Below are 27,394 nucleotides of genomic sequence, written 5' to 3' on the forward strand. Positions count from 1 at the left end.
TAACACGGACTTTTTCCGATGTACAGTATTAGACATTAGTCCGGATTGCACCAACTGTTATTAAACTGTTTTCACTTCCATTTCCATACTGTACTGTATTATATATTCACTACAGTAATCAAATGGTATAATATACAGAATAATACTGTACTGTACACTGATAAACATGTCTTTTATTTACCTTGTTGTGGTGACAAGGCTGAAGTGGTCAGGCAGTCCGGATTGCTTCTGGCTTTATCAGACTTTTTCCCGATATATAAGAATTTAGTCTGGTAGCTCCTCAATTCTGATAAAAGCGAATTCCAGTCTACTGAAATCCGTTATATCGAGATCTTAACTGTAGTCTGGTGGTAGCACGACTGAAATTTATTAACAGACATAGAATAATCTTCAGTCAGTATCATTTAGTCTTGCATTTCGGAGACAGGACATCTTGACATGCCGTATATATCTGCTGGAGGCAGGCAAGACGTGGCCAGGTGTTCTGCAAAGGAAAATTTCTATAGAACTGCAGTGTACAAGGTATTCTATTGCATGTGATACTACGTAAATTCCTTCACTCCAATGATTCATTTAGATCTTCCATTCTTGCTACCACAAAATGACTTCAGTTAATTATGACAGACTTCTAATAGCGAAGAGATTAATGAAGGCTGTATCTATTTTGTTCTGTTTGGAAGGTCTCCAACATTGGTGATAGCAACAGGAGAACATAATAATAAGTGATGTGAAGAAAACCAATCTTGCTAGTTATATATTAATTAAATGACCACATGAAATTAATATTCCTTCTACTTTACATATTTTTTTGAGTGAACTGTATTTGAGTTATCATATAATCTGCATCTGCTGTAACATAAGTGCTGTACAGTAAGGCCTAAGTTCACAGTATATCACAGAAAAATTATCTGTTAGGTTCCAGTGCTACCCATATACAGTACATACTGTAGTTTCAACTTTCACCCAATTTATTGTAGCAACTGTACAGAAAAAGTTATGATATTCTAGAACCCAACACTGGTTTATAACATGAACTGCCTGCCAAAATTTTTTGTTCATTATAATGTAAATAATTTTACCATTATATACATTTTCATTGCTATCAATAACTTTCAAATTTAATTGCTACTAAACCAATAAAAAAGGATCATTTGATATTTAACCCCTTTAATATGATGGCGTATGTTTTATCTTATTCTTGCTGCTTTTGACAGTTTTATTCAGCCTAGGAAATGAAATCAGATTGTGAATGGGTTAACAGTGAGTGTCTAAACCAGTTATGATAAATGGTCTCTCTGTAGTTAACAAAACTGTCTGGAGATAACAAGAATAAACTAAAAAAATTGGTTGCCTGATTCAAATTGTTAATTTTACCATTTGTTAACTTACCAAAAACAGAGGAATAAGTTTCTGACCCGAATTTGGTGACTGTTCCTTCACCAGGAGTGCCATATAAAAGAGCACACGTTGCTGGAAGGACAATTTTTTGTGTCATTTAAATGCAGTCATGATCAATACTCGACAGGCCAATGATACTTAAGACTGGGCAAGTTAGGGAAACAAGAAATTAAAGCACATCAAAACAACAAACTATCAATAATGTTCACTGAAAATGGCTATACAGTATGTCCTTATATATCAACTTCGCCTGTGCTATTTTCTGCCACTTAGTCAACCGTAAATTGATAAAAATTATCAGTCAAATTCCCCCTACAACCTGTAAAGCTCATTTGTTAGTTTTCTCCAATTTACAGTACAGGTACCAGTTATTATGAATACCGTAAATTATGGTACAGTATTGTGGAAAACAACCTGACGTATATCAGGGATTTACCATGTAGTGCATTCACCCATCAATCAAGCCTACAAAAATTCTCAGTTATATCCGACACTAAAAGCACTTAATATACACTGTTCTTAAAATAGCTGTGAGATATGAGACTGTTCCATCAGCTACCACAAAAAAAAAAAAAACAATCTATACACCCATTTTGCTCTTATCACTCATAACAAGCAAATTTTTCAGGGACACCCTCAGGAAGAGACATCAGTCACTATACACCACTCAGACATCAGAAATGGTGATGAAAGGAAGCAACCCAATTCAAGAGATAAAAGGTGGGTGCATTTCTTCCTGTATCCAGTTATAATATGAGACATGATGACCTCCAAAGTTATCAGTGCCCTGTCTGCTCCTTTATAATGAATGTCATGTGATGTTATTCGTGTGCACAACATGCACAGGGGTGCCTGTAGTCTCTGTGGTATACAGCCTCATCCAGTCATGGTAGGAGGAAGAAAGTAACACTCTCCTGGGCAAGGCCTAGTGAACTGAGGTGCTTCAAAATACACTCACAGATGCTGCAGTACACAATGCATACCCAATCTCTTGGGCAAGGCCTAATGAACTTAGCCGCTCAAAATTCATTCTTAGTTGCTGAAGTACACATTGCATACACTTCTTTGAGGGGCTAATGCACTGGCCCTATATAGAGAACTTTTGTTGCAGTGTGTAGCATTTTGCAACCAGAAGCCCTTCCTGACATCAACCAATGGCATCTGACTAGGATCAAATGTTCATCCCTTTGGTCAACATCATGTATTCTAACCTAGAAAGCTATAGCGACTTTAAAATTCACTCACTGTGAGTAAGGAAATGAGCTTTTGGCTTTACAAAGACCTGTTCATTCATTCTGAAGATCATATGTGTGACATTATGTGGACATTATGATTTATGTGAATATGACATACTATAAGATGGGGCTATTTGACTCACTTTTGGCCATATTTCATTGTAATAAGGTCTGTACTGCACCATTTAGGGCACTTAAAATGCTTTACTGTATGGGCAATGAAACATAAACGATCCAACTTCATATGTGAAAATGGATTTTAACACAGAAAAACAGAGAAAAGACATATTTGAAAAATAAAAATAATGTTTATCAACAATGATGTGTGGCAGTTGGACTCTGTGGGGTTTCCTTCAGTGGAAAGTTCAAAGTTTTCATTCAGATCGCTCCGACCTTCGATGCCTTTCTTGCCCAGTATTGTCCTTTGGTTGCTTGCCTTCAAGAGACCTGTCCTTCCACTCCCTCTGCTTAATCTGAATCAAACCAGCCAAAAGAAGTTCGGTTGTACTGTATATGTCGATTGGTCCTCCTTCAATCCATGTCTGCTGCGAGTGTTCAGCCTTGTAAACAACATATGCTCCATGGGCTAACTTCATACCTGCCAATTTCATTAAACCAAGAACCAGAGGCGAAACAACACATTTTAATTTTACCCATGCAGCTATCCGAGAGCCTCCATCGGTCAGTGTCATAAAAATAACACAAAGTGTGATAAAAGGCACCATGTGTCCAAAATTCTGTGTTCTCTCCTCCATTTTCTCTATTTCACATTTGGTGCATTAGCAGTTACACCATGGAGCTCCTCATATGGACTATGGTGCTTTCCACTGGCAGTGATGGAGAACATGATGGATGTTGAACTCTGTCGTATTCATGATACAGACCACATGTTTTATACCACTCTGGAATATCTGGAGATCGCCCTTAGGATCATCCTTGATGTTGGTTTCATCATAGTAAATGATATTTGCAGGAGGTACTCCGCTAAGACTCTCTTCTAGCTTTTTAAAGTAGGCCACTATGACCTCTTCAGAGACAGCAGCCCACTTCCTCAAAATGTTTTGGCATATCCTGGAGGACAGTAGGGCTTTATGTCTCTTCAAGAAGCCATGTACCCAGTCTGTACCTGGGAGATTATTCTTGAAATCAGCAATGTAGTGTCTACAACTGTCCAGACAGTACTTGATGAAGTTGCTGCATATAAGCTGCCCCAAAGTGCCAAGTCGAACTGCTCCATTAGTCTAAAATCATAATATTTTATTAATGAAAGTAGCTAACTTACTTTGGCAGGTGGATAAACTTTAATTACACTTAGCTTGTTATTATATGAGGCCCCTAATAACATAGTGTACCGAGTGCCACTGCAAGCGAAACCGAGTTAAGTATACCACTATGTAGCCCAAACCCACTTTGATGTGGAGAGCAACCACGAAGTACAGAAAGCAACTGGCATTAGGGTCCAAATTCCCCTTCTGTAACATAGTCTCACTGCCCACTTCACCTCAGTGCATCGACAAGCCTTCATGCTGGTCACAGCATGACTCTGGGCATAGGCCTCACAGCCTGCTCTCAAGGCCCAGTAGTCCTCCTACATATCATACACCACTACATGTCACCACTTTGGCGCTAACACCCACCGTCCATATTGAATACATGCTAGGGCTATCTCATACAGGACTGGCATATTGGTATTAGCGGGGGTACTTTTACGTCATGTCAGCGGGTCTTTTGGTAGATCGGTAAAGTCTGCTTTACATGTATTCAAATCCTTAAACTGTTCCCTGCCCGAGCGGGGATTTGAACCTGGGTCCGGTAGGACCGCAGGCCACCTCTCTGTCGATTGAGCCATCGCCTGTCTGGTGTTACCAGATATTAACATGTCTTTATGCTCACAGCCATGCATTTTTTTCATGTCATTATTAATTATTGTACGATTATTCTAACATAATGGAATATTTTAGCATAAAATTGCATGATTTTAAGGGTAAGTTAGCCATAATGTACAGAAAATGGGAAAGGCAGAGAGCTCAGCAAGACAATGGCAACTGTGATCTGGGAATCTGTCGCGACGTGACACAGATTTTTGTTTACCAGCCAGCCTAGAACACTGCCTGGATTAACTGGCTATTTTCAGAGCTGTTTTAGTGTTGTTTCTCATTGTCTTAAGAACATGAGTGACTCTAGAAGTGAGCAAAAAGCTGCTGGTCCTTCTCATAACAGATAAAGAGCTTACCATTATTCCCAAATGGCTAAAATGAAGATTTCTTTTTTTTATAATGGTTTTTAATTTCTGAGAATAGTATTACATACATCTATTTTGCTTTTGTAAACATTTCCCATTGATATCTTTGGTTGGTTTGATTGTTAAAAATGCTTACTGAGAGTAAGTTTTGTCTCTCAATAACCACACTGGAGAAAAACTCAGCTGTTGTTGTACCATTCAGAATGCTACTAATTTCTCTTCTACCAAGATTAGCATGACATGAAAGTATGAACTTCAAGCTTTAAAAAAAAAAAAAAAAAAAAAAAAAAAAAAAGCACTAAAAAATATTAACTACAGTCGTTCTATTTTATGAAGGAAGTTTGGGTGGGTCGATCTGGGACTTCACACTGTTAGCTCTGTTGTCACATCACCGCCGACACAAATGTAATTATTTGTGCTCACCTCTCTCTTTCTGTCTCTCACACTCTCCTGTTTTAAGCTAGTAACTATTTATAAATGAATTTTTAACACTATAGATGTAATTCAATAAAAAAGCTATTGTATAGTATAAATCTCATAAGACTTGTCAGCGTTGCTTTTGTGACGCTGTCAGGTGGTGACACGAGGGACAGCCCTGCGTGAGCAGGTCATACTCGGTCAGTCTCCCGCCATGGAAGCTATAAAAGAATACGCACCTATAGACTTTTACCTCAGGGGTGGTGTGGAAAAAAAATAAAAAACAAGAGAAAAATAAAGAAAATACAATTAGTAGTAGTTAATATAAATATGTGAGAGAGAGAGAGCACGTGTGTGGCGACGATGTGGCAACAGAGCTAACAGAGTGAGGTCCCAGAGCGCCCCACCCAAACTGCCTTCATAAAATAGAACGACTGTAGTTCCAAAGTTATGGTATTTTGAAAGTTACCCAACTTTAACTGCGTGTTTCTTCATTTTCAACATGTGGCGTTTGGTACACTGTGTTATTAGGGGCCTCATATATCCAAGGGATGGCAGAGGAAAATGCAATTAATCTTGTCTTCATGCTGTAAATCACAGCTCAGAAAAAATCTGAAAATAACGGGAATGAAAAATTGATCACAATTCACTTACCTTCAGCAAGCTATCCCTAACTTTCATTTACAACATAAATTAGTGATTGTGGAATTACCACATGAAAAAGTCAAATATACTCCTATTTACACTGTCTGGACCACCTGAGTCTCACTACCCATTAACATGCCCTGTGCCAGTGCCATTTTAAAACGGTCTGACGTAATTGCGCACTCAGCGCCAGAGCCGTTTTAAAACGGTCTAAAATAAAAAACTTCACTGTGACCGCATTTTTCAAGATTCGCGGGTAAAAACTGGCAGGCATGTAAGGTAACTGCTCCTCTACCATCCCCCAGGCTGTCAAGGCCATACACTCGCTTGCTCCCCTCCTCACGCTCGCTCTGCCTCACTCTGCCTGTGTGCCTCACCCAGTGCTGTACATAGTGAAGACATTTTGTAAATATTTTCATGTAAGTGTAAGTTGTAAATATTTTCTTGTAAGGACTATATAGTGAAGTCAAGTTGTAAATACCTTCTTGTAAGTGCCAGGACTGTACTTAATGAAGTCAGGTTATACCTATCTTCAAGTAAGTGTAAGATAATGCATTCACAGTGAGAAAGACATGCAAATTGTGATAGATGCTGAAGTAATAAGTAATCAGAAAAAGTGTACTGAACATTGCTATACCTTCCCAGCATAAATACCTGAGTATACCCTACATAGAAAACGGCATTCTCACATACGTAGTGAGCATGAGAGAGCGGCTATACCTGTATACGAGTGTGTTGGACTGAATAAAACCCATTTTCGAGCCTCGGTCAGCATTTTAACGGCGAAATTCGTTGTTTCCACATCAAAATCTATCATTTTAGCCCCCCCAAAAAAGGTCGAAAAATGGCCAGCACTGGGGTGACCCATAGGGCTAAAAATAGCCGGCACGTGGCGGGTTAATATGCCAAATTGCCCCAAGTGAGACGAATGTGATATGAATGGTAAAGTAGGGAATGTGAAGGTGGATGGAATAGTTGGTGAGTGGGGTGTGCCTGCTGGGATAGATGAGAATGGCAGTGCGTTAGTGGAGATTTGTGCTGGGAGGGGGTTGGTGATAGCAAATACCCTCTTCAGGCATAAAATGATCCACAGGTATACATGGCGAGTGATGAGAAGGGTGGGTGGTGAACTGAATGAAAGGAAGGCAATGATTGATTATGTGTGTATGGATGAAAGGATGCGAAGATGTCTAATGGATGCAAGAGCTTATAGAGGTTGGGGGAGTGGACTTTCTGACCACTACTTGGTGGTGGCCAGAATTAGGATCCAAGTAGGATGGAGAAATAGAAGAAGGGAAAGACGAGAGGAAAGAGTAGTTGCAAGGAGAGTGGAAAGGTTACAAGAGGATGAGAAAATGGCAGAGTATGAGAGAGAAATGGAGGAACGATTGGGCAAATATGAATTGGAGCAGATGGGGGACGTTGAAGGTGTGTGCAGGATATTTACAGAAGAAATATGTGCAGCATGTGATGTGGTGTGTGGGAGGAAGTGAAGACAGAGGGGGTGCAAGGAACAGCGTGGTGGACTGAAGAGGTGAGACAGGCTGTGGCACAAAAGAAGAAAGCATACAATGAATGGATGAGAAATAGGGGCGTGGAAGAAGTTGAGAGGCGGAAGAGAGAGTTATATGCAGAAAGAAAGAGAGAGGTGAAAAGATTAGTAAGAGAGAGTAAGAAGAGAGTGGATGAGGAATTTGGAAGGAATTTGAGTGAAAAGTGGAGGGACTGTAAGAAAATGTTCTGGAAAGAAGTGAAGAGAGTAAGACAGGGTGGAAGTGAGGTTAGCAGGGGAGTGAAAGATAAAAATGGTAGATTACTAGTGGAGAAGGGAGGAAAAGTGAGCAGATGGAGAGAACACTTTAAGGAATCGTTGAACATACAGGATGGAAGTAATGCGAGTATAAGTGGCTGGGGAATGGCTGGGAGAAGGAGGGAGGTGAGAAGACAGGAAGAAATCAGTAGGATAGAAGTTGTGGAAGCAATGAAGAAAGTTAAATTGGGGAAAGCTCCAGGAATTCATGGAGTATGTGGTGAAATGCTGAAGCATGGGGGAGAGATAGTAGTAGAATGGATGTGGAAGATGTGCATATTGGCCTGGGAGGAAGGTAGAGTCCCGGAGGATTGGAAGTCAGGTATAATTATTCCCTTATACAAAGGAAAAGGGGAAAAAGAAGTGTGTGGTAATCATATGGGCATTTGTCTTCTTAGTATAATAGGAAAAGTGTATGGTAGGATACTTACTGACAGGATTAGAGAAAGAAAAGAGGAATTAGTTGGAGAAGAACAGGGAGGCTTTAGGAAGGGAAGAGGTTGTGTAGATCAGATATTCATTCTTAGATCTTTAGTGGAAAAGTTTCTAGAGAAGGAAAGAAGTTGCATGCGGCTTTCATGGATTTGGAGAAAGCATATGACAGGGTGGATAGACAAGGATTGTGGAAAGTATTAAGAATATATGGAGTAGATGGGAAGTTGTTGAATGCTGTGAAGAGTATGTATGATGGTGCTAAGGCTGCAGTGCGTGTGGATGGTGACCTAAGTGAATTTTTCTCTTTGAAGGTTGGGTTGAAACAGGGATGTGTCATGTCTCCATGGTTGCTCAATCTGCATATGGATGGGGTAATAAAAGAGGTACAAGGTAGGGTAGTGGATGTTGGAGTGGCCCTGGTGAGAGAGGATAGTGTTTGGAAACTCCGTGTACTGTTGTTTGCAGATGATACTGTGTTGTTGAGTGAAGACGAAGGGGAGCTGCAAGGCTTGGTGGATGAGTTTGGGAGAGTGTGTAAGAAACAGAATCTAAAGGTGATTGTAGGGAAGAGTAAAGTGATGGTCTTTGAGAGAGGTGAAGTCAGTGAATGTACAGCAAGGTTGGATGGTGAGGAATTGGAAAATGTGAGTACGTTTAAGTACTTGGGTAGCGTGATGAGTAAGGATGGAGGTTTGGAGGGTGAAGTGCTTGAAAGGGTACAGCAGGGAAGAAAAGTTGCTGGTTCTTTGAAAGCAGTGATAAGAAACAGGGAAGTGAGCATGGAAGTGAAAAAGTTACTACATGACAGTATTGTGATACCAACTCTGAAGTATGGAAGTGAAGCTTGGACGTTGTTGGAAGGACACAATTCAAGAGTGAGAGCAGTGGAAATGAGTTATTTAACCCGCCCCATCCCGACGTTTTCTGGGCAGTGGTACGCCCCAGTCCCGACATTTTTGGATCTTTTTTTTTTTTGGCTCAAACATTCGCTTTTGGTGAGAAACATTGAAAATTCATAGAGAAATCGCTCACCTGAGGTTTAAAATACTCGATCCAGGAACGAATACCTCCTTACCTGACTGGGTTTTCTAACAGGCTGTCACCAAAGAAAATGAGTTCTATGGGAGGGTAACTATTTTATCCACTCATAAACAGTATTTATTTATTTACTAGGTACGAATTTATATGTAGTACAAGAGTATATTGGTTTTCAAACAGTAATATAGGCATTATAAGCATTGTTTCACTCACTAACTCATCACCATTCATGACCTTTTTTTCCCACATTACCTGATCATCATTTCTGATTGTTTCTTCCTCTAATGCTATGTAAACTTTGTCCTCCACATTGTCATCGATTGGGGAATCACTCTGGCCTGAATGTCTTTATTGGCCAGGTCACTGGTAACAGGTGAATTGCCGAGACAATGGCGTGCGGGGGGGGGGAGGTTATGCGGTGTAAGGCATTGTCCCTGCTTGGCATCTTGTAGAGGAATAGAGGAAGGTGTCCCATGTATATGTGCCAAAAATCACTCGCGAAAATTGAAAATTGTGCAAATCAGGGACCTTGCAATGTTGCCGCGTTAATTTACATCTCTGGGATATGAGTGCACATCATGTGAGGACGTGAATTCACATCTCCAGGACGCGGCGGGTTAAGAGGAGCCTGTGGAGTCACATGGAGAGACAGGCTGATGAATGAGGATATAAAGGAGTGTTGTGGTGTGGATGTGGATGTGATAGGAAGCATTATGAGGAACACACTGAGGTGGTTTGGCCATGTGGAGAGGATGGAGGGTGAGAGACTGACAAAGAGAGTGTATGTGAGTGAGGTGGAGGGGGGAAGAGGGAGGGGGAGGCTGAGGATGAGATGGAGGGATGGGTGGAGAGGTATATGAGAGAGGGGGGTGTGAGTTGGGAGCAGGGCAGTGAAATGGCGGGGGACAGGGCGACGTGGAGGCGATTTGTTTGTGGCCACCCGAAACGGGATTGAGGCGTCTGGCAATAGATAGAGATAGATAGAGATGAATAGCCCCATCTTATGGTATATATTTGTCGGGAGACAGTGGCTCAATCGGTAGAGAGGTGGCTTGCAGTCCTACCAGACCCACATTCAAATCCCTGCTGGGGCAGGGAACAGTTTAAGGATTTGAATTTCATGTAAAGCAGACTATACCGATCTACCAGAAGACCCGCTGACATGTCGTAAAAATAGTCCTGTATGAGACAGCCCTTGCATGTATTCATTATGGATGGTGGGTGTTAGCGCCGAAGTGGTGACATGTAGAGGTGTATGATATGTAGGAGGGCTACTGGGCCTTGGGAGCAGGCTGTGAAGCCTATGCCCAGAGTCAAGCACATTAAAAAAAAAAAAAAAGTAGTCATTATCCACCAGGTATATGATTTATATGAACATTCCTTGCCTCCATAATGACTTCAGCCATGACAATATCCTCTCCCTCCTTGACACTTGGGTCTTGTGTACCATTCATTCTTAACTGTCAGTCATCCATGCCACAGAGTTGTACTTCAAAGAGCATTGATTCATCTTAGTGTCATAACTTGCTACCCGAACAATTATAGACCTCCATGTGGTGTATTACTGCCACCACTGGGTGGCTAAAACAAAACAACAACAATAACATTTTGGCTACCATCAAACAGTTTCACGCAGTGGAAAAAAATTCCTACGGTCATTTTACCTTAACTTGGGCCAGATTTTCTTCCTTTTGTAGCTTATTTTGTTCAGCTCATCTCAGTAATCAAGGTGGGGAGATGGTAATTTTAGGCCAAGTCAGAATAAAAAGGGATTAGTAGATAAAGCGGCCATTAGAATATGTGAAACTTTCAGTGTAGTGATTGTATCATATTGTCTCATTAAAAAGGCTCCAACATGCTTGCATGTGTCAGCCTTTGTCTCCTCTTGGCAGCTCTTCATACTGCACAATCTCTGGCAACCTCCCTGTTCATTTCCTTGTCCCTGTGGTCACATTCTATGACCTCTCCCCAGATCTTTTTCAATCTGGCTCTGGCAACTCTACCCCAGCGTTCATACTCACCTTCCACACCCACTATTCTCTCAACATGCACAAACCATCTCAATCTACCCCTTCCATATTGTAACACCAGTACTGTACATTCAAGTTCCATCCTTCCCCTCAACTCTTCAGTCGTAATATTAGCTCCCCCCCCCCCCCCAAGCATCGCACTCAAGGACACACTACACATTTGTCTAATCACTGTCATTTCTGTATGTTTGAGCTTACAAATATCCTCCTCCTTTACTGCCTAGGTCTCACTACCATAGAGCATTACACTCCTAACAAATGCCACATACAAAGATTTCTTAGCATGGAAGGAGAGCCCTATTATTGTTAGATGAGGCAACAGCTCCCTAAACTTCCTCCAACTGCTCCTTTTTCTAGCCACAGACCACATAACAAGTCCCCCAAATAACAAAACTGCACATCCTCCAGCAAGACCAGTCCTTTCATGCCTGACAATCTCTACATTCTCTCACCGACACATCACACACCCAAAATCAGCACTAATTCACAGCCTACCTTTAATATCACTACATCTCTTATGCACCCACTTATCACAAACATAGTGAAGTGAGCATGGAAGTGAAAAAGTTACTACATGACAGTATTGTGATACCAACTCTAACGTATGGAAGTGAAGCTTGGACGTTGTTGGAAGGACACAAGTCAAGAGTGAGGGCAGTGGAAATGAGTTATTTAAGAGGAGCCTGTGGAGTCACATGGAGAGACAGGCTGACAAATGAGGATATAAAGGAGCATTGTGGTGTGGATGTGGATGTGATAGGAAGCGTTAGGAGAAACACAATGAGGTGGTTTGGCCATGTGGAGAGGATGAAGGGTGAGAGACTGACAAGGAGAGTGTATGTGAGTGAGGTGGAGGGGGGGAGAGGGAGAGGAGATTGAGGGAGGGATGGAGTGGAGAGGTATATGAGAGGGGGGGGGGTGAGTTGAGAACAGGGCAGTGAAATGGTGGGGGACAGGGCGATGGGGAGGCAATTTGTTTGTGGCTACCCCGTACAGGATGAAGATGTCTGGCAATAGATAGATCTCTTATGCAAACACTGCACAAGATGGAGTTGCTTCTCACACTCTTATGGCCAGCAGCAAATGGCCACACTTCTTCTGCTTTGCCAGTAGCACCATCAGCCCTAGATATCATCATCCTTGTTTTATCCTCATTTACTCTCAAATCCTTGTGTCCCATTCCGTCTCTCCAGTTCCTAAATCTTTCCTCCATCACCTTTCATTCTCTGCAGTCAGCATCAAGTCATCAGCATACAACATCTCCCATGCGAGTACATTTCTGAACTAACCTGAGAGAGCTTCATGAACCATGGCAAACAATATGGGCATTAAGACTGACCCCTGATTATGACAGTGTTCACAGAAAACTTGTCTCTCAAATCTACATTCACTTTGACTTGGATGCGAGCACCCACATACATAGCCATGACCAATCTAACCAGCCACTCCTCAATCCCAAGCTTTCTCACTGCTCACTTCACCATCTCCCTTGGAACTCTGTCAAAGGCCTTCTCCAAATCAACAAAAACAACGCACAGCTCCCTTTTCTTTCCTACATATTTCTCCTGAAGCTGTCAGACAATGTATATGGCATCAGTGGTCCCTTTGCCTGGCATCGTACCTTCTAGAACACACAATTACCTCCATTATCTGGTTAAAAAGTTTTATGCCTCTCTGATTTCATATTTCCAGGGCATCAGCTTTCTCCTTATACACATTTACAATCTAACTCTTCTGCCAGTCATCTGGGACAACACACTCATATACATAATCGAATTTATAAGCAAGAATTATCATCACAAAAGTCTACTGAGTGTTGCTGGGAAAGTATATGGAAGAATTATTAAAAAGACAGTAAGAGAGACATCAGAAGGCCTAGTGAGTGACAAACAAGGTGGCTTTAGGAGTGGCAGTGGATGTGTGGATCAAATATTTGCTGTGAGACATACAGTGAAGACTTGTGAGAAAGACTATCAAGGAGTTTATGGCACTTATGGATCTGGAAAAAGCATATGACAAAGTAGACAGAGATGGACTGTGGAATGTTTTGTGTATGTACAGCATAGACAGTAAGCTGCTAAGTGCCGTTAAGAGTTTTTATGATGCTAGTGAGGAATGCGTAAGGATAAATGGGCATCTAAGTGAATGGTTCATGATCAGTGTTGGCAAGCGATAAGGTTGTGTGATGTCCCAGTGGTTGTTCAGTATATATATGTGTGTGTGTGGATGGGGTGATGAGGTAAGTAAAAACACAAATAATGGAGAGAGGGCTGGCATTGGTAATGAATGGTGATGGATGGAATATCACAAATTTGATGTATGCTGATGATGGAGTACTCCTTGCAAATACCAGACAAGAGCTTGGTAGACTAGGGCAGAGTTCTGTAAATGTCTGTGTGTCGTGCCTTTAGAGTAAATGTAGAAAGAGTAAAGTGACGGCTATTGAGAGAGAAGGTGACTCCCAGTATGATGTTACAGTGCATGGAGAGAGACTGGAATTGGTAAGAGAGTTCAAATACCTGGGTACAGTGACAGAAAAGAGAGGAAAATGTGCAGAAGTGGAAAATAGAGTGACACAAGGAAGGAAAGTAGCTGACGCTATGAAGGCCTTGATAAGAAACAGAGGCTTGAATGTTGCAGCTGCACGAGGCTTATATGAAGGAGTGTTAGTGCCAACTTTAAAATATGGGTGTGAGACTGTGATGTGGCATGAAAATGAAAAGTCAAGAGTAAGAGCAGTGGAGATGGGACTGTTGAGGAAGGTATGTGGAGTACAGAGAGTGGACAGGATATGGAATAATGTGATTCGTGAAAGGTGCGGAGTAAGGAAGTCTGTGGACATCAGAATCGAAAAGAGTGTACTGAGATGGTATGGTCATGTGGAGAGAATGGTTGACAATACAGTGGTGAAAAAGGTATATCTGGGTGAATCTGAAGGAGGGAGGAGGTGAGGTAGGCCAAGAAGAAGATGGAGAGATATGGTGGATGAATGTGTGAGGAAGAGAGGTATGGAGCTGGTGAGGCTAAGGGACTGACAAGAGATCAATCTGGCTGGATGACTTTTGTGTGGAGAAGCACATGACCAGGGATTTGGCACCCCTTTTTAAAGTGACAGCGTTCGAACTGACTCTGCCGGATAGGTACAGTATATGTGAAGCTAGTAAGCTACAGTATGTGGTGAAACCTTTCAGTCTGTCAGATGGAGCCAGGATTCCATGGGCTTGAATGATGAGTGAATGGAAGCATGGCCCATTGAATTGGGTAAACTTAGGCTATCTGGACACTACTACTCCTCACCCCTCCCTAGGGTGGGAAAGGAGAACTGGACAATGATGGTGATGATGGTCAAATTAGTAACTAAACCCACTCCTTTATTTCCTGAGGCCTTCAGCACCAGCAGTCAACCCAGACATACCCACTGCTTGCCCCAACTGCATCCTGCCCATTACCATGCTCACAGTAGCAGCTTCATTTAATTTTATCACACCTACTATACCACCAACCATATTAATTAATTAGCTTAGGACAAAGCTGTCAATCTATTGGGATAAGAAACCATCTCCATTAGCATGTCAAATGCAGCTCAGGGAAATCTGTCATGCCCTTGATGCACAAATAAAAAGGCTTCTCCAATTAATTTGCTGATCATACTGGCTCATGCAGAATGTAGTGAAGTATATGTTTAAGCCTACCTATTCTGAGGTACATAAGTGCAATACTTCAGCTGCCAGTGTCCTAAAGTTATATCCATCCATCCATCATCCAATCCTACTTTGTCCCATGAGGAGCATAGGAGCCTGGGGCTAGGCAGTTGGTCCCGATATCTAAGATGAGAGTGACCAGCCTCACTCATCCCTGAGTGGCATTACATGAGCAATCAACTCCAACCATCCCTTGGATATAAACCTTCACCGGCTCAATCCGACAGGAGTGCAATAATTACCTACTAAATCACCAGGCGCCCAAATTTGGTTATATGGTTACCATCCAGCGTGGTAAATGGTTTCCTGGTGTTCAGGAAACCATTTGGCTCATCACTCAGTGTAGAGTCACCCACAGGCAGAAGGAAGAGGAAAGAAAGAAGGAAACAAAGACAGAAGAGGGAGAGTAAAGTCGCCCTTAGGCAGAAGGACAAGGAAAGAATGAAGGAAAGAAAGACAGAAGAGGATGCAAAGAAAGAAGGATGGAGGAGAGGAAAGGACAGACACCCAACAGCAGCACTACATAATTTTTTTTTTTTTTACTCCCCCCCCTCAAAAAAAAAAAAAAAAAAATACAGTACATATTTCATCAAAGACCAGTTTTATTGGTATGAGATAAAAGAGAGCAAACTGGAACATGGGTATGCAAACATCAAGGCCAGTCTTTACTATATTTTCACCATATTGAATACACACAAAAAAAATAAATACCATACAGAAATAAATAAGAGCACATGAAATTCAGTGGGTCACTACTGAGATACATCTAAGTCAGAGCAATATTATCTAATGAAATAAGTTGTAGTTTAAGGGTTAACTTCAGTAGGGGCTACTGTCAGATGCTCATACTCAGCTTCAGATCAACCCTTCATAGTAAATGTGTTAAAAGCATTATAACATGGTGCAGATTTTGGAAATGTACTATTAACATGCATCAAACTAACAATACATCCTACTATGAACATAAAACAATGAGTAAAAACTTCAGGAAAAAAAGGACAAACTTTATAAAAGAAAAAAAAACAAGAATAGGAGGTAAAGAAGATTTCACCAAGACCTGAAGTTGGTCTGCCAAGTGGAAGAATCTTTCCATACATAACTCACCATGGTTATTGTCTCTGCTATAACAATATCGATGATGTTACCCCACGGTATAAAGCGTGTGTGTCTCTTGCCGAGGTAAAAGGTAGCAGTTGTTTGAACACCAAGCCCAGCCACTACTAGCAAAGTTTCTGAAATGGAAAGTTACTTTAAAAATTCATCTATAGGGTATCATATATCATCCAGACCTTCTTTGCCCCATATGAGAGAAGAGGACCAAGGCTATGGTATTCTGTCCTGACACCCAAGGCAAGAACGACGAGCCTAATAAGTTACTGAATGCAACACTGGCACCTCATGAGCAATAAACTCAACCACCCACCAGACTGAGATTCTTATGGGTCCCATTCAGACAAAACACCAAACCCACTAAACCACTGGGTGTCCATTTGACAACATGGTTGCCACCCAACATTGTACAGTATCTGGTTTCCTGGATTACACGAAACCATTTGGTTTGCCACTCAGTGTAGAGTCACCTGAAGGTTACAGTACACTGAGAGTGCAGATTGTGGGTGTCCCCATCTACTAGAATACCCTGTACTGGAATATAAGTTCATGCTGCTGGGCACAAAATTAAACGGTGGGTGAAAAGCATGCGAGAAATACATACTGCTGCAGCTGAAAGTGATTAAAAATAAAGTTCCTTGTTTTCTGACTTTCAGGGAGCTTGTACCACCCTCAGACCTTTAAGGTGTGATAAGTGTTTTTCAGTCTCCAGTCAGCAAGGATTATGAAAATAAGGAAAGATCTCACTTCCTATGGTCCCTCTGTGCCATTCCTTAAAGTACAAAAAGGGATTTATGACATGCAAAAAACGCTGCTTTAATTACAATTATCATACTATGTAAGCTGTTGCCTCTGAATACAAACATACAGTTTCGTATTTGCATGGGTCAGTCCTTTTTTCATCTGATGACTGTTTTCCATGCAGCACAATCTCCTGCAACATTCAAGTCCTCTAACCCTAAGATCACTTCTCAGGACTTCTTCCCATGTTTTCTATGATCAGCCAGCAGGAATTGTGCCTTCTATTTTCAAGTCTGCATGGCAATTCACCTACTGACTCTCAAACATTCCCTCCATATGTCCAAGCCACCTCAGGCTGCATCACAACCTTCATTAGCTCACTAACACTCTCAATGCCCAAGCATCTTCTTAAATCTGTACACATTTTCCCTCAATATGACAATTCATAGCCACCTCATGATGCTCATTTCATTATGCTGAATTCTGTGAATACCTCTTACTGCCCATGTTTCACACCAACACAGCATTTACACGACATATACACATAGCATAAAGTTTCCTTTCAAATGCAGTCCCTTCATTGTCAGTGCGGACTACAGCTTTCTGAATTTATCCCACGCACTTCTATTTCTAGCAGTTAAGTAGCATCTGCACCACCACCTGCACTAATCATATCCCCCAAGTAGTAAAATTCATCAACATACCTAAGAGCTACATAGCCAACATTCTACCTTTACTGAACCATATGACTGCCCTTAGATATGGGACACTAATAATTACTTTTGCTTTGCAATCTACCTTTTACACCACTACAGCTGTAATGTGATCACCCTTCACAAACACCTCACAAAAAAGAGTTACTACCAGTACCAAACACACCTGACTGAACCATATGACTGCCCTTAGATATGGGACACTAATAATTACTTTTGCTTTGCAATCTACCTTTTACACCACTACAGCTGTAATGTGATCACCCTTCACAAACACCTCACAAAAAAGAGTTACTACCAGTACCAAACATACCTGCATCCTGCAGATTCTACAAGGCTGCAGTCCACTCACCACCAAGTCTCAGTCCACCTCATTAATCATAAGCTTTGTCTTCTGTTCAGTCACTCTCAAATTCCAATACTGCATAATCTCCCTCCACTTCTTGAATTTTTTACATCACCCTCTTGTTATCAGCAATCAATACCAGAACATCTTCATAACAGCAACTCTCACAGTAACTCATACATGAAATCCCATGACAGTACAGGTATATCTGACACCATGATAACCAAAAAGGGACCTGAGATAGATCCCTGGTGCACACCCATGTTTACTGTACACTCCTCATTCACTCCTCTACCCACTCTCGCAAGTGTCTGAACCATCAAATATTTTCAATATCACATGTACCAACCACTCTTCTCATCCTTACTTTCTCACTGCCTACTGTGTGTGTGATTTTTTTGGACACCCTTCCAATTATCTTATGAATATGGGCATTGTAGACAGGCCAGTACTGGCACAGTGATCATTTAAATCACGGCTTAGAAACAGAAGAAAGCAAGCATGAATCTGAACTGTTGTAACACTTGTGATAGAATTTTAACCTTTCAAAAGGCAGTAGCATCATTCCAGTACAGTATTATATTTTTGCTAACAGCAGACTATCTTAACCCTCTCGCGCACGATGATGCGATTTGAGTCCCATGGTTTTTTCCTGGTAAATGCACACTGACACGAATCGCATGAAAAAGCAGAAAAAAAATCACCAAAAATTAAGTTTTCGGCCGATTTACGTCAAATTTTGGTATGTTCTAGCGGGCCAATCTCACATCCAAAGTACTGTAAATACTTTGCAACACTGTGACTGCTCTGATGAGACAATGCGCAGTGATAAACCTCAGTACCTCACGACCAGCCAGGCTGAAGGGTAGCGCTGTGTCAGTCATCCCTTTAAATCCTCCATTGTCCCCCTCCCGCCCAAAGCAGAAGCCATTATTGAAATATTGTGATTGCATATTGTTTTTTACTATACTGTGAAGTGACTGTGTCTACGGAACATAGATATATTGTTTGTAAAGCACTGGAACCTGTTATCAGCCATTAGGCCTAGAGGCAGGAGTCGAGTTTGCTATAGCAGGGTTTGCCACTCTGCTTCACCCTGCCCATAAATGATGTGAGTAGTTTACCTATATAGTGAAGCCAATACTTATATTGTGTGAAACATATAGTGCCTGGATTAGTGAAATAACTGACCTACCTTAGCAGGTGCTACATATGCCATAGACATACGCCGTGGTCGCAAAGGGAACAGGCGGTCACATACACCATAGAGTCGGGAAGGGAATAATAGAGGAGGCTGGGATGGAATCATTGTGACAGTATTTTATATAGCGCATGGTGTAGTGTGAAATACTGTATACATATAAAATAGTGCGGCGAGTGTTCATCGAGAAATATTGTGTGCATTTACTGACTTAGCGCAAACCTAGCACAAGGATCAGAGACAACAAATACACCACACAACCACAGACTTCAGTGAAAAGGTATTGTACCAATCTCAGACAGTGCTTTATTGCATATGGTTTAGTGTGAAATATACATATAAAACAGTGCAGTGAGTGTTCATCAAGAAATATTGTGTGCATTGACTGACTTAGCGCAAACCTAGTGCAAGGATCAGAGACAGCAAATACGCCACACAACCACAGACTTCAGTGAAAAGGTATTGTACCAGTCTCAGACAGTGCTTTATTGCATATGGTTTAATGTGAAATACAGTAATCCCTGTACTTTCCAGACACCCTACTTACTAGACATTGTGGGCCTGGACCTTCGGAACCCAAAAGTGGCCAAAAAAAGAAAAACATCCCCCAAAAATCCAATTTCTTTCCCACCCGTAATTTAAAATTGCCGCGCGGCGCCAAACAGCTGTTACACCATGGACCCTTCATCCCTTCCTTCCTCCCCCTCCCCCCTCCCCTGTCAGGGTTGCCATTTGGTATTTTTCATTACCAAATGTGGGCCAATTTGGTTATGAAAAATTCGTTTGGTAATGAATCAGAATAATGCAATACCAAATGGATTTATCACATGTGTGAGGATACACAGGATGGTGATGGTGGATTGTTTGCTCTCTCTGATTAATCTGCTATAGTATCCCTCGCCTAAATATGCGGCTGTGGTGTGTCCTGCACCTGTGTACAATGGTGCCACGTTTCCCCAACTTGCGATGTGAAACGGAAGCTATTTATGTACAAGGCATCACAAATACGATAAATTCAGATGAATAAAACTTACAGTTGTGTATTTAGATGGATGAATCAACAGTAATCTTATTATGCATAAAATATTTATACAGTAATACAGAAACATGGCATACATATTGTACAGTGGTGCTAAAACAAATTGTAGTCACTTTTAATGGTTTTTAGCGTAGTTTTAGGGGGGGTAATAATATCACAGTTGTAGATATAAGATAATGAGCCTGAAAAAAGAAGAAATATGCCAATATCCAAAGTAAAAGAAATAATTCATATAATTCTTGTGAGTGGCAACACTGACACACCCAGTCTGGCCTAAGGTAAAGTAAGTACTTCTATAGACCCAAGCATAGCTTGTACAGGTGTTGCTAGGGAAAAATTCTCACATTTACTGGCTTTTACCGTAATTTTAAGGGCGAGGAATAATCACATTTATAATCATAAGCTAATATGTAGGACAAAATAGTAAGCAGATGCCAATACCGAAGTAAAAAAAAAAAAACATTATTCACTCGCGAGCGGCAACACTTCCACACCCAGTCGGTGGCCTTGATCGACGGGTCATCTGTCGCCATATACAAAAAATTATAAATATCACTAAATATAACAAAACCAAATTAACAAATGAAAGCACAATTATAAATAACTTATAAAAGAATCAGAAGTACTCAGGGTGGCTCACATCTCCCGCCAGGAGAGAAAGAAAGAGACAGAGAACGGTATAGAAAACGTGGCAACACTGTACACAGGAGCGGGACACACCACAGCCGGACATTTAGGCGAGGGATACTATAGCCTATATAGTGTGAAAATAATCAAAATGCTGTTAATTATAAGAAGAGTGATTACATGAATTTCCACTTGTATGTATAATTAATGAAGAATAAATGCTAGCTTTACGAATTTGGTAATGAAAAGTTAAATTTGGTAAGGTAAATTGAAGAGTTTGGTAATGTGGCCATTGCGATCTGGCAACTCTGTTATCCAATTATCAACAGTCACAGCCTAACTCCGATCGAGAGCAGATGTTTATCGTAATGGAAGCCACATGTGCTCGTTTTTGTGAATAAACAGTAAATAAACTGCAATACCTCGCACTAGACCACACAGGAATTTACAGTGTTGTGCAGTGTTAAGAAATGAAAATTTAGAGTGCAAAGGATTAACTGTGGAGTGCAAACTGGCGGCTGAAACCAGTCTAGGAGCCAGGGACTTGTTGTAAGTACCCAGAATGTTTAATATTGTATAAACTCACCTCTAAAACCTCATTCTCTGGTTCTTTTGCATTTATTTCAGTCTTTTATATCCCTTATTGGTGTGATTTGGTCTTAAATAGGTGCTATGCATGTCCAGCAGGGAGTTGTATAGGTGTTTTTCTGAGTCAGGGTAGGTTAGGGTCCATAAGTACAAGTCCAAGAAGCTGGGGCCCACTTTCCGGACGGGACCACTTTCCAGACATGCTTTTGGCTCTATTACATCGGAAAGTGGTGGGATTACTGTACAGTATATGTATAAAATAGTGCAGCAAGTGTTCACCTAGAAATATTGTGTGCATTGACTGACTTAGCACAAACCTAGCGCATGGATCAGGGACAACAAATACGCCACACAACCACATATATATACGTATGTTGTGCAGCGAGTGTTCGTGGAGAAATCTATTGTGTGCATCGCATGTGTTATGCAAATGTAGCGCAAGGAGGAGAGAACAAATACGCCACACACACACACACACACATAACTCCTCACTCACACACTACATAACTCCTCAAGGTCCTGCCAGCAGTTCAACACCCTTGGAGGAAGTGAGTTATCCGTATTTTGTTGATTTGTATATTGACCTATTTCTATATTTTTTACACAAATAAGTACTGTATTGTTTTTTACATACTGTATACACATATGAGATGGAAGAAAGTTCAGCTTCAGTATCAGTACCTAGCAAAAGGACTAGTGGTCATGTCAAGTTTCTAAGAGCATTATCAAAAAGCTTATGATATTTTACATGTATACTTTGAATAAAAAAAATAAAACCTAGTGAGCGAAAATATGTAGGTGTGGGTGAGGCAGGGGAAGAGAGTGTTTTTATCTCGCTTGCGGGCGAGGAGTATTCTACCTTTGTCATCCATTTACTCAAAAAGTATTGGATGTATCGATTTCCTGAAAGAACCATGATAAAGCGCATAAAATTCTACGCATGTACATGAAATAACAATGTAACATCTTTGATAAAAAATCGTTGTTACATAGGTGGGAATATAACAGTTACTGTGCGTGCATGACAAGTGCAGCACTGGCATGGATACCCAGTAGTTTTTTGCGATTTACTCAGAAAATATGAAGCACATGAAAAATATGCGGATACCCTGAGAAAGCCCGTGAAATTCTACACAAGACTGTGAAATAAAAACATAACCTTTGTGAGAAAACTTTTGTGCTAGAGCTCCCTGAAAAAAAAAGTCAGTTACCTGTAGGAAATGACTTTTAGTTTTTAGCTATTTTCTCGAAAACTAAAAATTGTATCAAAAAGTCACAACATATTTTAGAAAGCTGATGAAATTCTCTTTCTAAACATCTAATAACAATTATTTGTATGATGGAAAACATTCAAGCTATGTTGGGATGTGAGAGTGATGTTCCAGAATGTTAATTCACACCGGCCTAATGTACTTCTACTCGTACTTTTTTTTTCTTTTCTTTTTTTTTTCTTTTTTGCTTATCGGCTAGAAAAAACATCGGCGAATAAGATGATGTAGGTTTTATGGGAATACATATGTATGTTTGGGTGGCGAAAATAAGGCGAGAATACATGTTTTCATAGGTGCGTGGGGGGGAGCTGGCGGAGAGGGGGTGGGATAAAATCGTGAGCCAGAATAAGTACCGAAACTTATCGTGCGTGAAGGGGTTAAACAGCCATGGGTGAGCCTTGCACCTTCAAGAATTAAACAATCTAGCACTCTTACACTGTAGACTCTACTATGCAGAGTCATTATCAGTCACCTATTCTGACTTTACGTATTTGTTACATCCACAGTAAATTAAAGAAAAGTTGCCTTTAAAGTTTTACTGCTACTTGTGAGTTTTACCTGTTAGTTCTCCCACTTTATGATAGCTGTATGGAAGAAGCAGTGATATTTTGGAGCATATCCCTCACTTGTTAAGACTGTCTGTACTTACCGGAGACAATTTTTCCATGAATTCTGTATAACAAAGTTCCCAGTTGGAGAAGGACTGCAATGCACAACCATCCTAAATGAAGGGTATGCAGCTGGATGATGAAGGCAAGCAGTGCTAACATCCCTGTATACGCAATCCATGGCAGCAGCTGAATACGTCCACTGCTCACACAAACCTGTATATAAAACAAGTACAGCCAGTCCTCACTTAAGTCTTTGATGTGTATTTGTTGAAATACTACTTAAAGTGAATCACGTTTAAAGGGGGACATATTTTTGATTCATGACTGCAGGGTTCTGTCTATCTATCTATTGCCTGATGCAGGGGGTGGCCATTTGACTATGAGTTATTTGTTTTACAGGGAGGGGCACTAACCCTCCACCAATCTACTTGTTGACACGTAGGGAGCACGTATGGTTTGGTTATATGGTTATCACCCAGCGTTGTAAATGGCTTCTTGGCTTACAGGAAACCATTTGGCTTGTCACTCTATGTAAAGCCACCTGTAAAGGAAAGAAAAGCAATAAGAAGTGACAGGAAAGATGGGAGAAATAGGAAGAGAGGAAGGCAGGCACAGAAAAAGTATGATAAAGGCTAAGGAAGTAAGCAGCATTACATCAAGTGAGTGGATGATGGTGGCCACCACCTACCACACAGGGTTAATTGCATTAAAACTACACATTTCTGACTAAAACAACTTTAAAGAGAATCATAGCAACCACTGTATAAGTGAAGAAGAGGATTAAAATCACTAATTTCTGACTTCAAAACAACTTTATAGAGAACCACTGGCAACTATAAGTAAAGAATTGATTAATCAACAACTTAATACTGAAACAACTTGGTGAAGGAACTTATGCTGTGTGTTGTCTTTATACTAATCAGTTCACCTCTTCAGTATGATTTTTTAAGGGTTGAAAACTCACTAAATCAACTTTCAGAATGCTACAGAATTTTCCAGATACTGTAAATGAACTTGTATGTATTTAGCCTGAATAAAATACAAAAAATATTTCTATAGTGGTACAAGTAAGTGGTGGCAACCATCATCCACTCACTTGATGTAGTGCTGCCTACTTCTTCCTTCACCTTTATCATTCTTTCTCTGTATCAGCCCTTCTCTCTTCCTATTTCTCCCATCCTGCCTGTCACTTTTTATTACCCTTCTTTCCATTTCTGGTAGCTTTACTTTGAGTGACAAGCCTAATGGTTTCCTGTATACCAGGAAACCATGTACAACAGTGGGTCGTAACCACATACCCAACCCATTTGAGTTCCCTACATGTCAAAAAGTGGGTTGGCGGAGAGTTAGTGCCCCTCCTTCTAAAACAACTAACGCAAAAAAACACAGCCACTCCTTCCGGGATTATGGTGTCTGGCTGTGAATAGATAAGACTTATATAAAATATTATAACACAATTTCATTACTAGAAATATGTGTTGCAGAAAATCAGGAGAAACAGTCTCTACTGGTGTAAGATATAAGTAAAATTTTACCCTAGACAATTGGGTATACAGACTAGATATGAAAATATATATATATATATATATATATATTTATATACACTGTATATAAGTAAAGGTATGTCAGTACTGATATAAGTATATTTACAATATTTGAAGTGCTGGTGACATTTACAGGTACAGTATAGTTTCATTCCTCCTCCTGAATTCCAACTGCCAATAACCAGCCAGTAATTAAATATTTATGATGCTTTCACATTTTTATTTTACACTAATTTTAGAAAACAGCGAATCCAATTCTTCTCCACAAATTTAACCCCTTCAGCCAAAGGATGATCTTTACTATATTTTTGCTATCTCCAGATTATTGGCTTACTTTAGGACAGACTCTCTGACCTACAGTGCTTAGATACCAACATAGCAGTCACTGACCACTTCAAAACCCGAGGGCTTTCCATCTAGTAGTGGCAATAAAATACAGTACGAGTTCATTATTTGAAGTGCTTAATCAGCTTACCTACATGTAGGTGTTAGATATCAATATGACCTCTTTCCACATAAATGAGTGGTATAGGTGGGTAACAAAACCTGATATTTGCCTAGCAGTGTCATCAACAGTATGCATCTGAGAAAGATTCTTTTCCATTAAGCGGAACTTCGGCCCAGCCTGATGACATAGGACAGTTTGATGTTGTTTTATTTCGTTATAAAGGCTCCAACATGCTTGCATACGTCAGCCTTGGTCACCTAATGGCAGCTCTCCATGCTGCCTGATCTCTGTCAGCCTACCTATTCAGTCTCTTATCCCTGAGGTCACACTCAATGACGTCGTCCTAGGTTTTTTCGGTATACCGTATTTTGCGGCATGTAAGACGCACTTTTTTGTCTCAAAGTTACTTTAAAATATCCCCATGCGTCCTGCACGCTAGACTGAGGCAGGCTAGTTTGGCTCCATTGAGAAGAAACTCTTAAAAAGATGATCATCTCACTGCTTAGCAACCACAGGAGTTTTCTACAGAATGCAGATTTGATTTGATTTTTAAAAATAATATACACTAGTGTGTATATGCAGCAGATTTAAGAAACACACGAGATCAGAAACATACAGAACTTTCGCGGGTTTGTTTACAGCTCAACTGGCTAACATCGTGAAGATATTTAGCGGTTTAGCAGTTTAGCATCCACACTATTCCAGCAAGCTAACGTACATGATCACTGGTGAACTGTCTGCTAACGTTCTGAAAGGCAATCATGACCACTTTGCTTGCCATCCATTCACTAACTAGCAAAGCAATCATACTGGAGAGATGCTGGCTAGTGAAATGCCAAGTCATCAAAACAGACTTTCGTCACGTATGGAAATTCAGTAACCCTAATTAGGTCAGTTACTTTTGTGACATTTTATGAGTGTATATATGCAGCAGATATTAAAGCACGCAAGATCAAGAACACAAAGCATTCACTGTATGTTTTCAGCTCAACTGGCCAATACCGTCAAGGGGTTTAGCAACTTAGCAGGTTAGCGTCTAGCGTACACCCTACTCTAGCAAGCTAACATGCTCACTGGTGAACTGTCTGCTAACCTTCTGAAAGGCAATCATAACCACTTTGCTTGCCATCCACTTACTAACTAGCAAAGCAGTCATACTGGAGAGATGCTGGCAAGCGAACCTGACAAGTCATCAGAATTGATTTTTGTCGCATATGGAAATTCAATCACCCTCATATGGTTGACTTCTCTTAGTGACATTTTGTTTCATGTCTGACAAGAGTATCATAGAAGTGAACAGTCTTATTATACCAATAGCGAAAAACAAGGAAAACAGTTGTAACGTTAAACAGTACTGCCTGAAGTTACAGTTTCACTTTTTCAGCCAAGTGAAGTACTTCAGCAATGTCTGTGCAACTCAGGGCACACCCAATTACAGTATTTTGTTATGAAAATAGGATAAAATTCACTGAGTAGCATAACTGATACAATATCTGAAATAGCGTGCCTGATCGGGCATTCATATCAGCGTCCGCCATTTCTGCTGTATTCTTAGCAGACGAAGCGATCAGAATGATTGACAACGTTCACTCTCTGCATCTCTGCTGCCTAAGCAAAGCTCTCATGATCGGCAATGGCGATCATTTAGGCCGTAACGTCCAAATTGGTTAGGTTAGGTTAGGTTAGGTTAGGTTGTAAAGTCGTTTGCCATTTTGGACGTTACGGCCGAAACGACCAAAATCCTAAGGTGTGGGTGAGAGTTTGGTGTGGGTGTAGTTAAGGAAGTAGGAGTGGGAAGAGTCAGGCTAGGGAACTGATAATCCGCTTATTATAACCCCTTCAGCCCAGCAATGTATTTTATAGGGTAGTTTATTCATGCTCGCCATATGATTTTATTCAGTTCAGGAAACATGTACTGAGGAAGTTAATGTGGGCTGTATCAAATGCCCCAAGTCTGAATATCGCCTGTGCTCAGTTAAAACGATTGCCAAGTTAAAGTCGTATGAAGTGTGGTATAAGCAATTCAGTGGATGGTACTGAGGACCATTTACTGAATGAGAGTGACAGTGAAACAGTGATGATGACCGTGGTGATGACTTCCAGTGATGCTTCAGGACCTGGGGAAAGTAGTGATGAATTCTCAGGATTTGAAGACGAGTGAAATTTTCACCATGTCAGTAATATGAAGTGAATATAGGTTTTAG

General features: G+C 40.7%; 1 protein-coding gene across 1 annotated transcript in view; it reads right to left on the reverse strand.

The window, feature by feature from the left end:
* Positions 1-349: 349 nt before the first annotated feature.
* Positions 350-27,394, reverse strand: part of LOC145412911 (phosphatidylinositol N-acetylglucosaminyltransferase subunit H-like) — a 45,053-nt gene continuing 18,008 nt past the window's right edge. The window contains exons 2-5 of the mRNA XM_080282705.1: positions 23,237-23,411; positions 16,056-16,183; positions 1,390-1,470; positions 350-484 (exon numbers count right to left, since the gene is read on the reverse strand). Of these exons, the coding sequence (XP_080138831.1) occupies positions 401-484; positions 1,390-1,470; positions 16,056-16,183; positions 23,237-23,411 (468 nt within the window). The 3' untranslated portion in view covers positions 350-400. The remainder of the gene's footprint in view (positions 485-1,389; positions 1,471-16,055; positions 16,184-23,236; positions 23,412-27,394) is intronic.

The sequence above is a fragment of the Coenobita brevimanus genome, chromosome 94 (assembly GCF_032717465.1).
Source record: "Coenobita brevimanus isolate Jiangsu-jjx chromosome 94, ASM3271746v2, whole genome shotgun sequence".
NCBI lineage: Eukaryota > Metazoa > Arthropoda > Malacostraca > Decapoda > Coenobitidae > Coenobita > Coenobita brevimanus.